This window comes from Pinus tabuliformis, chromosome 3_2 (genome assembly GCF_031772625.1).
Source record: "Pinus tabuliformis cultivar Carrire ecotype Pingquan chromosome 3_2, CPIR1, whole genome shotgun sequence".
Classification (NCBI taxonomy): domain Eukaryota; kingdom Viridiplantae; phylum Streptophyta; class Pinopsida; order Pinales; family Pinaceae; genus Pinus; species Pinus tabuliformis.
Window position 1 is genome coordinate 682,753,304 of NC_142302.1, and position 13,652 is coordinate 682,766,955.

The 13,652-nt window shown below is 31.8% G+C and overlaps 1 protein-coding gene across 3 annotated transcripts in view; it reads right to left on the reverse strand.

The window, feature by feature from the left end:
• Positions 1-905: 905 nt before the first annotated feature.
• LOC149182489 (agamous-like MADS-box protein AGL8) overlaps positions 906-13,652 on the reverse strand; it is a 152,232-nt gene continuing 139,485 nt past the window's right edge. For all 3 annotated transcript variants that reach the window (XM_089418526.1, XM_089418527.1, XM_089418525.1), the window contains 3 exons: positions 1,735-1,776; positions 1,437-1,486; positions 906-1,347 (listed from right to left, as the gene is read on the reverse strand). In XM_089418526.1, the coding sequence (XP_089274652.1) occupies positions 1,269-1,347; positions 1,437-1,486; positions 1,735-1,776 (171 nt within the window). In that variant the 3' untranslated portion in view covers positions 906-1,268. The remainder of the gene's footprint in view (positions 1,348-1,436; positions 1,487-1,734; positions 1,777-13,652) is intronic.

Sequence of the window (13,652 nt, forward strand, 5' to 3'; positions counted from 1 at the left end):
ATGTTATTTGTGTATCTAGTTAATATGAAAAATAAATATAAAAATGTTTAGTATTTGTGATGGGATATTTTTATGTTTATTATAGATTTTGGGAATATTTTAGAATTTTAATGTTAAAAGAGATTTACCTTATTCTATTTCAGAATATTTAAAAAATATGAAATTTACATAAGTTAAACAACCAAATGAATATTTGTTTAACAAGAATAAAGTGTCCACACTGTTGAAGGGTGTGATTTTGGAAAATAGTAAACGTTAAAAAAATTACTCAATCTAAAGAACATGCTCAACAATCTGTTCTTATAGCCATGGTCTGTTCAATGGTTGACTCGAGAATTTTCAGCAGTCCATCATAGAAATAAGAAGTCATTTGCAGAATATTTTACTTCATCAAAGCTAAATTTTGGGTATGGTGATTCTACCAAAAATTCTCAGATCCAGAATATGCTGAATTGAAAAATGCTTACGACTTCTTAAATCTCATAAGATATTTAAAATTATAAAAATTCATCTTATTAACTAACATCGTCATGATTTCCATTATATATTTTTCAGAAGAAAACAACCAAAAATGGTTACGACTTCCTTTCTAAATTTTTTTAACGATCACTATAATCCAATTTTAAATCTCATAAGATATTTAAAATTATAAAAATTCATCTTATTAACTAACATCCTCATGATTTCCATATATTTTTTAGAATAAAACAACCAAATATTTTTTCAGATATCCCAAATAACTCTTAAACTATCGTAAGAGAAAATATTTTTTTTCTCAAACTGACGTTGAGAGGAAAACAATTTGTTACACGTCAGAATTACATTACCCTATGTTTTATGCAAATTCCACAACCTTTTTCTCTATTTCCTTATCACACTCTTCACAAATTACAAATCACTTCATCTAACCAGTAAGCATTCTTTTATCAGTGTATAAATAAAATTTCACTGTTACATGTACAATTAAAAATTCATGCATGGTTAATTTATATGCAAATAGGAGCAGTCACATGTGCTCCGTGCTTAGCGGATGGTAAAATGTCATTTTTCGTTGTAATTTAGTTTAACAATATGGAAATGGGGAAGTGACTTTGGGTAAATCAGAAGGATTAAAATATACATGATCGTCTCATATCTATATATATATATATATATATATATATATATATATATATCCGTTTGGGGACTTCTAATACATGATTTGGTTGAAGAAGCTGCAATAAATAGCGGATAGATCCGTACTGAGAAATTTTAGTTACTGTATTTGATTAAGGTATCTCACTGGAGAAGCAATCTCCATTGCTGTTCATGTCGCAGAGCCCGCTGGGCATGGTACTATACGAAAGTCTGTCAGTGTAACTGTGAAATTAGAACTAAACTATGATAAAGATCATAGAACATAAATAGATTAAAGAAAACCAGGGTAATTCGCATACCCGAGATTTAGGTTAGTGTCTGAACTGAAGGAATCGCCTCTAGTTCGCAACTGAGACAAAACCATGATGTTAGATATTGCCATGCACATTTGGCAAAGAAAATGTTGGTTTTAATAAAATTTCGATTATAAGAAGAGCTTCGGCCTAAATTACACATAGAAAGACCTTCACATGAAACATATGAGTATGAAACACCAATCAATTTTTCCTTTGATTTACGCCAAAGCTCTTCTTATAACTATGATTGATCACAGAAACCTCAATTCAAAAATTTAGACTGCCAAAAAACTAACTATACCTTGGTTTCAAGTTCAATTTTCTCATCTTCCAACGCGCGTACCTAACACAACATACATTGACAACAACAGAAACGTTCAATAGCTTCCATTGTATTGGTGGCCAGGCAGCCTCCTGCTCCTCATAAAAGTTCATTTCATCCTTTGGTGCTCACTATGACTACAGCTGCGATTTCATACATGGAATAAAGCAATTACTTTTTTATTTAGGCAGTTTAGTTCGACACTGTCAATATGCTCAGATAATATTTAGGCTGGACATTAGTATTGAGAAAACATTTAATAATTTAATATAAATAGTTCTTGAAATTTAATGTTTATAGAAAACTTTTATATATTTAAACATCATTTTATAAAAAGAAAAGAAATAGAAATGTGTGGAAAAGAGCAAGGGTTTATCACTTCAAAAAAAATTAATGTCTTTTCGGCTACCAGTAACCAAGATTTTGTTATTACTAAAAATGAAGTTTTGTAATGTTTTTTAACCTACTAGTAACCAAGATTTTGTTATTACTAAAAATGAAGTTTTGCGAGTAGATCCTCGTGGAAATTGACATTGTGATTGAAAAAACAATAACTATTTTCTACCCAAGAAAGTACAAAATTTAAGCAAAAAAGTAAGAGATTTTATGCTCAAGTGAAAATTTTCTTCTCCATCACAATTATTTACTATCATTTCAAATCAAATCTATCCAAGGTACTAGAAACATATGAGTATGAAACACCAACCAATTTTTCCTTTGCCCAAAACCTATTCATTCATAATCTTTCTAAATAAGAAATAAAGAGGGTAATCTATTTAGTTGAAAGAGGGTAATCTATTTAGTTGAATGAGTTAGCTTATAAAAGATACTTTGGTATAGTAAAAAAAAAGAGTTATCTATTAGAAGAGTTATTTGAAATTATACATTAAATAGGGCTTAAATGCTTTTTTCCCTTAAATAATAGATGGCTATGTTGTATGTAGTAAAAGGATTTTTTTGGAATTGTCTCTTTGATTTTAGGTTTTGTTGAGTTCTTAATTTAAAAAGCATTAATAATAATGATTTTTAGCAATATTTTAGGGTAACATTAAGGACCAATGTTATGAAGTAAGGCTTTTGAAGTTTGGTCGATCAATAAATAAAAGTAGTTTTGATGTTGTTGGGATGTAGTTATAAATTAGTTCATAAAACCATGTCAAGCAACCATGAGAAATATTGAAAGGAAATCTGACTTATTTAACAAGAATCAAAAAGCCCAATATTTTCAAAAGTGGCAACAACATATTATGCCAAGCAAGCATGACACACATTAAAGGTTTAATATGAAGACATAGAAAAAAAAATAATAATGTTGTGGACTTTATGGAGTTTCCTGAATTGGAAGATTACCCATTTAGAGTCTATTGACAAACTTATGGGTAAGATGATGAATGCAGTAAACTAGTTAAAAATTGATAGTTAATATTTAGTAGACATGGATTTTGAGTCCATTAACAAACTTATGGGTCATATGATGAATGTAGTAAACTAATTAAAAATAGATAGTGAATATTTAGTAGACCATAACTACTCAATTACATGCCAACCAAATTTCATGTTACAGTGGTTTTATTGAAAATTCAAAGAATTTAGCATGACTGTATTCCAGCATACTTCTATTGTTCCTTCCTCCACCTCTACTATCATATGTTTGTAATTCAAAGTCAATCTCCAATGAATTATCATCCTTAATCATCTAGAATATTCTCATATACCTAAAAATCTATGAAGATAAGTGAAATATAGAAATTATGAAGACTTTTAAAATTAACATAGATGTAGGATTCAAAGAAGCTAAAGCTTGAAACAAAATATAGGAAAAAACAAAAGAAGCTAAAGCTTGAAACAAAATATAGGAAAAACCATGATTGTCTCAGCAACATTTTCTTATAGACAAGTTGATATAAAGGAGCAAAGTGAGCAAGAAAAACAATAAGGTACACAAGCTCAATCATATATTTTAAGGTCTGAGAGAAGAATTAAAAAAATTCAAGTTCAAGGAAAGTCATTAAAAGAAACATGCTAGTCTATTTATAGCCCTCCATCAATTGTTAACTTTTTACATAGAAATACCAAAAGTTTCCATTAAATTTATGAATAATTAGATAAACATTCAAACTATACATTCCCTACACATGAAAAAATGAGTTTTGAAAAAGATATCAAAAGAGAGAATTGTGTCAAAGCCATAGATAAATAAATAGCCTCCATATAAAAGAATAATATAGGAGAACTAGTGGATTTACTAGTATGTAAAGATAATGTTGTTGTGAAATGTTGTTATAAAAACATATTTATTAAAAATGGTGAACTTAAAATATGCAATGCAAGATTAGTATCAAAGGTGTTTTTAAGAAACTTTCTTACTATCTTTTAGATTAGATACATTAAGGATGGTATTAAAAATAGCTAGAGCTACTCAAAACAAGTATATCACTTTTTCAAACAAGGTAAGTAAGTTTGTTGAGTATGAATTTGAGTATTTTCCAACTTTAAACGAGAAAAATAAAATATTTATGATTTAAATTTTAAAAATTTAAATAAGCATATCATTAAACATTCACAATGAAATTTCTAATTTCTAATTTAATATCAAATACAAATTAAAATTTACATATAAATAAGAATCATAATATCTATCTATTATAATATTATATTCAATATTTATTTATTTATTAACTAAAATTTATAATAAATAAATAATACCATCTAAAATTGTTATTCGTAACCAGACATGACTATTTGACCCATGATGGCAAATGGGATATATATCCATTTATTATAACAATGGCCATTTATAAACCAGTCAACTTATTATTCCTTTGGCATTTTTGTGTAGCACAAATAGGTTCAGTGCAATGGATGCAAACTACGTTGCCAAATTGAAGCTAACATGTGCCATGGAATAAATGAGAAAATTTGATATGTTCTTTTAGTCGAAATATGACATAGGGGTTTACGGTGGTGCAAACCAGAGTTACAAAGTTGGAGTTTGAATTTGAATTCAGTTTGATATGAAAAAAAATTGTTGGTTTAAAATTTAGTTTGAGAACAAATTAGAAAATCTATATTTTTTAATATTTTAAAAAGTTGAAATATATAGTTATAATATAAAAAGTCTCAAAAGAGGATGCTGAAAATTTTTGTGTTTATCTAATACATAACTACATCATTGATTTTTGTTAAATTTGATAACATACCCTACCTATATATTATTTATAATTTTACAACTTGCATATTATATATATGTTCATCCTCCGTTTTACAAACCTTATTAAATAGCCTATTTTATTATTTTTGTTGCACATCATAAACCATACATTTTAACAGGTTTCATTAAGAGGCTTGGCAAAAGATTTACTTTGTTAAAAAAACAGTAATGAGTATACGTATCCACAACGACATTTGAACAGCAAATGAGCCACGAGAAATCTATATCCCGATTGGGAATCTAACCTGCTCTCCCTGTGAACGGAATATCCCACATGAAAATTCAGTCATGGATAACCATACGTAACATTAACGGATAACCATATCCAATTTCATGGATGCGAAAGGGTTTATGAAGAGCAGATGGGCACAAGAAATCGAAAATTGTGATTGCTTAACTTTTGTGTTGTCCCTGAACATTGAATATGTCGTACAGAACTTCGAATTGGCGTATTAATGCACGAACGGAATATTTTCAAATTTTTTCGCCCAATTCGACTGAATTGGTAACTATGGTGCAAACCCTGTAGATTTTGATGACATGGTTTTTACATGAAAGCTATTAATAAATCAATTTAAATCAACAAGGAATTGAAAATTTGAAATAAATATTTAGATTTAATAAAATACATCTTTGGCATGAAAGTGAATTAGTCAATTTTTGTCCAGTAAAATACGTATCAATGTTCTAAAAAGATTTTATAATATGAGCTGTAAGATAGCACTTACAGTAATAACAATAAGAAAAAATCCTGAAAAAAGAAGATATAGTTTCAAAGGTAGATCCTATATAGTTCATTACATTAATGGGAAACCTTATGTATTTTGTTGCTAGTAGAATAGACAATATGTTTTCCATTATTTTCATTTCCTGATTTAGGAAGGTACTTGAAGAAACACATTGGTAATTTGAAAAAGGATTTTGGAATACATGGTAAGAATAAGAAAATATGATATATTATATTCAAGTAGTAATGATAGTTTTTTGAATGGTTACACTAATAACTACTTTGTATTAGTCTAGATATAGAATTAGTACTTGAAGGTGAGCTTTCTATCTTGGTTTAAGGGCAATTTTATGTACATTGAAGAAGCCTTAATAATCTCATTAGCAAAACATAAATATGTAGTAGCAACAACTAGTCTAGATTATAGAATTAGTACTTGAAGGTATGCCTTCTATCTTGGTTTAGGTGCAATTTTATGTATATCGAAGAAGTCTCAATGATCTCATTAGCAAAACATGAATATGTAATAGCAACACTTGTAGTATGTAAAGCAATTTGGTTAGAAAATGTTTTGAATAATTTAGTTACAAAGAGTATTGAATAAACTTTAATAAAAGAGGACCAAGTCTATTTTATTGTAATAATAATTTATTTTGTATTTTTCAAAGACAATACTTTCTAAAAAAATATAGAGATATTATAAATCATCTTATAAAAAATATTTATAAGCAATTTTAATAGATTTTTTTAAATTGTAAATAAGAAACAATTAATTTAAGTATGGTTACTAGTTTAATTTCAATTTTTTATTACAATGGTCCATTCTAATATAAATATGAATTTAACTATATGAATTTACTTTAGTATTAATTAATATGTTTTAGAAAATACAATAGAGGATACATTATCTTAATGAACTTTTAAATGTTATACAACTCCAGCCGGATTTATTTAATTGAAGTTTATTGTGATTGGTAATTTATAAAGTAAATATAGTAATGAGACCTCAGACATTACTTGGGGCAGCAAAATGGGAGAGGCCAGGTATTAGGGATGGGTAGATTAGAACCTGAGAGTAAAAGCTCATGGTAGAAAACAACAATCAAATGTATGGGTTGGCGGGCGGGACAGTGGAGGCGACCCCGACAAGACCTCGGGAACGGGGGAGTAGGAGTTGTACAGAGAAACCTATTAGGATCCGTGGGGGATGATGGGTATAATAAGAGCAGAGGAGAGGGGTAAGCCGACTGGGCAGGGGGAAACGAGAAGCCATACCAAATAACAGGGATACTTGCATGTCCGAGGAAGGGGACCACCAACCATACAAGGTTTGAGCGAAACTAGGGAGGGAGAAGAGAGAAGCCCGACAGGATAAGGAGACTAGCCTCATCTTACCACTGGGTTGTCACCCAACCTGCACCTTGTTCTGAGCATAATTGGGTTTAGATAAGGAATAGGGAGAATGGCAGCAATAAGAACCACAATGAAAGCAGTAAAATGTACCAAAGATAGAAGTTAACACCTCTTTTATGTGAACACGTTTTGAACAGAGCGGAGATGGATCGTCTAGCGAGAGAAAGGGGTCACAGAAGACGAGGGAGGGAGCTTGCAAAGCCCAAATATCCGAGCACATCAGGACCGGGAAGAGGAAGAAAGTCAGTCGAACATCTCATTAGTGAAGCTACCACGACATACCGAGAGGGAATAGATGTAGGATCTGTTGGAAGATTGGGAGGAAGAAATTAAGCAAAATGGTGAGATAGAGGAGGAGATAGCGAACTAGATGACATTAGTCCCAGATCATGGGAGCACCAAAGGAAGGATAACCCAATTCAAATAGACCTTATATCTTTATTGGCTTATGAAAAGCCTATTGGGGAAGGTCATGGAACAAATATCAGTGGGGATGGCTCTGTCCCTCCAAGAAATGCCCAATTACAAACCAGATTGGCAGCGAATTCAATTCCAACACCACAAGCAGGACATCCAACTAGATAGAATTCAAAGGAACATCCCACGCATCATTGAATTGACTAAGATGCAAGGGGAAACTATCAAGGATCCAACACCAGTGGTATCAACATCGAAAGACGAACGTAGATAGTTAGTTAATTTGGTTTCTTTCTGGTTCTCATGCAGGAGCATTCACTTTACATTATGCATGCTTATGATAGATAGATATATAAGGTCTTGTCTTGTCATGAAACTGAGACATACTTATCTTGGTTAGAAAGACGCCAATAAACTTGGTTTCCCAATGAATAAAATGAGACCACCTAATATATCTAAGTGGTGTAAATTCACTGTTTATAAATAGAAAATGAAAAATTTCCAAGCTTAACAAAAAAAATTATAAAGTAAATAAAATAAAATGAAAAAGATGTTAATATATATCTTTAGTTCTCTTGTATGGTATATTATTATTTTGTTTGCTATTGACCTTTTCATTTATGTTTTATATACTAAATTGAATATGCAGTAAGGCATATCCCACTCGAGTTTGTGAGAATTCAAAGTTGGGATATTGTGGGTTTTCAATAGTCGATATCGAAGTGAACGATCAATGGCAGCAATAAATAATTCACATTCCGTTACTCCAATTTTGTAAATATTGAGCTCTGGGCAATCGCAATGCATAAATGGTTCAGAGAGATGTATGATTGAGATTAAAGTACGTTTAGAACATAATAAAAATAGAAATAATAAGAACTGAATATGTCAACCCACAAAACGGTCAAAATATTAGCATGGTTTCCAGGTGACAGTGTGCTTACTGAAGGGCAGATAAAGTCAAATTGATTTCTTTGTAGATTGCGGAAACAAAATCTAAGAATCTTTAAGTTAGCGATAACTTAATATCTTTTAAATTGTTTTAATTGAACATTGTTGGAAGTAATGTTTTCATGTCATATATAATTGTTATGGTAAGTTTCTAAGAGTCAGTAGGAGCTACCAATTCCTATATTAGAAATTGGAATTATGATCCAAATGTATCATAGTCAGTATATTATATCTTATATATTTATAATTCTTGTAATCAATAAAAAAAAATAAAAAATAATTAAAGTTATATGTAATCACTCTGCTCTCTCTTCTATTTTTCTAATACTCTGTATGTATGCTTCTGAGTAAAGCTCTATTGAAAAATAATAAAATGTATTTGGAGCTCGAGCCGAGATATCGATTCCTTTCTCTCGGTTTAGTCATCTACCTCTTGATCTAGTAATTGCAGTTTCATCATGATTGTAGGTGCATTTTTATGAAACTCCTAGAGTAGTGGTGTTTAAGGACATTTTTGTTGGGTCTTATTAGTTAATCGTCATAAGGTTAAATTAATTTGGAAATTTTAGAATTTTAAATAAGTTGTATTAAAAATAAATAGTATGAGTAAAATTATGAGTTATAATAAAATTGAAATTGAAAAATAAACAATAATTTAACTGAACCATAAAATATAATTTGTATTAATATTAATATTTATAGAAATATTTAATTTTTAAGCTGTAACTGTAAATAAGTCTTCACGTTCAACGATTAAACTACATTCAACCACCCATATTATAGCTTGCCTATAATTGTGACCACTTTTTCCTATAGTAACAAAAAAATTTCTTACTGGAGTCCTTACAAAAAGTATATAATAAAAACTTGTATATTAAATTGTAGAGTTTTCTCATAGTTACAAAATGATTCTTAGTGTAGTCCTTACAAAAACTACCTAATAAAAGTTGTATATTAAATGCCCATAACTTGACCAATCAAATTTACTTAAACCAACCAGACAATATGCTGACTATCTTTGTCAGGTGCCAATAACAAGAAAAGAAATACTAGTTTAGAGAGTTGGTCCATGAAATCCCCTGCTAATGTTGTAAACGAACTGGAAAATCAAGCGGCGGAGTTGTAACAGGATACCTGTAATATGTATATGAATGCAACAGAGTAAATAGGGCAGAAGGTTGGGAGTGAAAAAGTCATTGGGTGGTTAAAACGTCTGATCAGTATTAGCCACCACCAAGATGCTAGATGGACAAAGAAGAATCAGTTTAATACATTAAACATCTCTGCATGTAATTGAAAGGGCCAGTCTAAGATGCTAGATCGACAAAGAAGAATCATAGGCTAATATATTAAACATCTCTGCATGTAATTGAAAGGGTTAGTCTAATTCGAAATTATGACTTTTAGTGTTAAAAGAATATTTAACTGCATAAATAAATTTAGCATTTTAAAAATAGGATAAAACATTCTAATTTATTAATTTTACAACCCAAATGTATGTTATATTTGTAATTCTAACCAATTTCAAATACATTTAAAGAAGAAACATATAATTAAATTAAAATAAGACATAAAAATTTAAGCCATGCTAATTGAATGGCTCTGATAACCAGTATCTATACTGCCACTTACTTGTCCCTGAATTAATGTACCCTTATATAAAAATCAAATTTATAAATTTGTATATGTAAAATTTATATGTAGAGTTATTTAGGGGTTAAAAATATCAAATGATCACTAATTTTTATATAGTTAAAAATAATAATATTTGTGTTTTCTGAAGCAGTTTAATTGGTGATTGCGTTAATATAAGAAAATTAAGTTCCAATTTTTTTAGTAATGACAAAATATAAACTCTATAAATTTATTAATAACTATTCTCTATAATACAAACAAATAATAATAATGATTTCATGTTATTAATTTAAATTTAAATATATTAATTATTTAAAAAAAATTAACATTTTTAAAATAAAATTTAATATAGAAAATAAATACAAATTATTAATAAACCACCCATACTAATCCACAAAAGAAACAAATTAATTGACACATTAATTGATAGTTGTTTACAGCATATACAATTCGATAACCCTTTTCTCGGTTCCTGTAAGCGTTGGAGAGTGTATGCTTTTAGCTTACGATTCTGATGTGGAAATTTCTTCAAAATCAGGACTTAATAATCAATTGAGTGTGGAGTTTTTTTTAGCAAGGGTTTCCCTTAGATATCAGGTTGTTTAATGATTTTTGGCTATAATTTTTGGCTTAAGATATCAGGTTGTTTAATGATTTTTTTGCTTATTTTATTTCTTGTTAATAAACACCTAATTTTATCTCATGTATCATTGCAATCGCAATATGTGTAATATACGTGGTATCCATTGTTGGAGTAGGAGCTTGCAGATATGAAAATCTTGTTGTAGGAAAATACTAAGCACTTGCAGGTATGAAAATCTTGTTGTAGGAAAATACTAAGCACATGTAGATAAGAGATAAGAAGGGAAATACCAATATCCTTGAGTCGTTGGAGTTAGCATGGTCAATAAACACTAAGGTATAAATAGAAGATCAATAAACACTAAGGTCCCTTGACCCAATTTAAATAAAAGGTGGTTATAATTTTCTGTTGGATGCTAAAGTAATAAAAACTACAATATTATACTAATTCAAGATATTTTAACATTACAATTTGTTGGATTCTACTGAATACAGGGTGATCTAATTAAATAACATCGTAGATATTTTCATAAATATATATGGGGTAGTGTTTGAACCAAACTTTTGGTATAAAAAAAGAAGAGTAGGTTGTCTTTGACAAAATTACAAGATGTAATATTTGGTTAAATAAGTATTATTTAATGTGCGAAGAAAAAATACTTTTCTAGAAGTTTAATGATTTGTGTCAAGCTAAATCTTTCATTGGTATATTCTTTCTATGGAAACAAAAAATTGCATTGAAAATGGGGTAATTTGTATTATGTAGAAAACAACTAAATGCATTTAACATTATTATGGTTGAGTATATCTTAGTTATAGTGAAATGAAGAAAAATGTTGTATGAACTTGATCCAAAATGGATTTTGGATAGACTTTTAAGTCTAAGTGTTCCTCACAGAGGAAAATTAAAGTCCAAGGATGTTCTTAGAAATGGCTCCATTGCAGAGATCTTTTCTTTCTGAATCTACTACAACTTAAATAGGTTAAAATGGACTCGAAATGCAGAAGTTATCGCAGAAAGAAGTTTCCCTTTGTTCTTTGGAAAAAGAGGCAAAATCCCCTAAAAATGGCAAAGAAAACCCTTATAAAGGGAAATCGTATCCGAGATGGTACAAGAGGCGGACTTAAATGGAAAGGGAAGAGGCCCCCGATTGCCGATCGCCGACATATCGTGTCACGCCCCTACACCTGCGGTAGTCTTCCAACCGCTTGTAGCAAGGTGCGGCACCACCGAACGCTTTCTTTTCAACAATACTAACATTCGTGGACTACGCCTACTCCAACATTAACATACTTAGTTTGTGTTTCGCAACCAAGTAAAAGCATTATCCTTTATACTTTAATGAAGCCCATACTCATTCATTATCCATATGCAATTAACCGAGAAAATCAACAATTGCAAACAAGTATAAAGGGAGGGGAAACTCCCGAACAGTCTGCCCAACAATTTTATTAAGAATATCAGATTTTTACAACAAGTGTGTCTTGGCTGAACCAAGTCTCACACTTAACCAATTTTTACAAAAGACAGGCCACCTGCCTTTTACAACTTGTTCTGCACCCTTGCACGAAGGGAGGTGCTCACCTGAGCCACCCAAGACCCTTTGCCAAGTCCTGCATAAAACCGTACATCAGAACCTCCCCAAACCGTGGCACACTTGCCAACCTTCCACCAAGTCAATCTGCACAATCTCCCAAGCCTAATGCGCATGAGATGTGCGCATTCTCTTACCCAAGACTACGCACTTTCCTTGTCTTATGCGAAGGCTTTTGAGCGAAGTCTTTGTTGGTGATTATGAGCTCCCACACTTGTCTTATATATATGCTTGCTACGTGAGATTATATGGGGGTGTCAGCCCCATGGCCGACCCCACAATCTACTAATGTATGCCCACACATAACTCTTTTACACGTCAGCTTTACATCTTTAATCCATCGCATATATGTGTATTGTTCTAACACTTAGTCGCATAAGTGTTTTCTCCCGTCGCACATATATTGTCGCATATTTGCCTGCACACCGTCGCACACCCGTTCAGCATGCGCCGGTCGTGCGCCCGCGCGCCCTCGTGCATGCCTTCGCCCGACGCCCGTCGCACCCGCAACCGGAGGTCCTTACATCCTCCTCCACCTGAAATCGTTGTCGTCCTCGACAACATACCATCCCGGTAGCTCTCCACCAAGATCATCATCATCCAGGATGTCGACCTTTCTACACAAGGCAAACATCCTTGCAACATATGTAGAGACTCTTTCTCCACTATGTCTCGGCCTAGTGACCACTGCCACCAAGCTCACCATACCAAAGTATGTATCTTCATCAGATGTCATCTCAATCCCTGATTACCGACCTCTTGTCCTCATCATGTGTCCTCATGTGAACTGCTGCCATGATACTCCAACACGATGCCCACATCAGTTGTTTCTCAAAACATCCTGTCACATCCTTGACTCATCAAGAATCTATCTCCATAGTCCATGCTCAGGTCCATGGAACTCCATCCATCTCATCTGCAACATGTTGTCCATGATGTTTGGTGTCAATGTGCTACATGAAATCAGCCACATCTATCCCAACATCATCATGTGTGTGTGTCTCCTCCATATGAAGAGATCATCTCCTCAATCCGACTCTCGATGTGCCACATCTAGGTTCATGAAGCAATCTCCATCATATCTACAATGTGTCATCCCTCAAGTCTGCCATAGAAACAAGTATGCACTTGTCTCATCTGTCCATGTGTCAAAGTAGTTGAGTCTCGGCTCAACCCATGCCCAAGTGCAGCCACCAAGGCATCATCATCATCATTGTAACTCCATCACTCCAAAGTGTCTCATATTGATCCTCCACATCAAGTCACTCTTCCAAGCCACACCCATACATGTAATCGAAAGTATGCATCCCATTCTGCATCAAATTCTCCTGACCTCAGCTCCTCAATGCATCAAATCCTCTAAGTC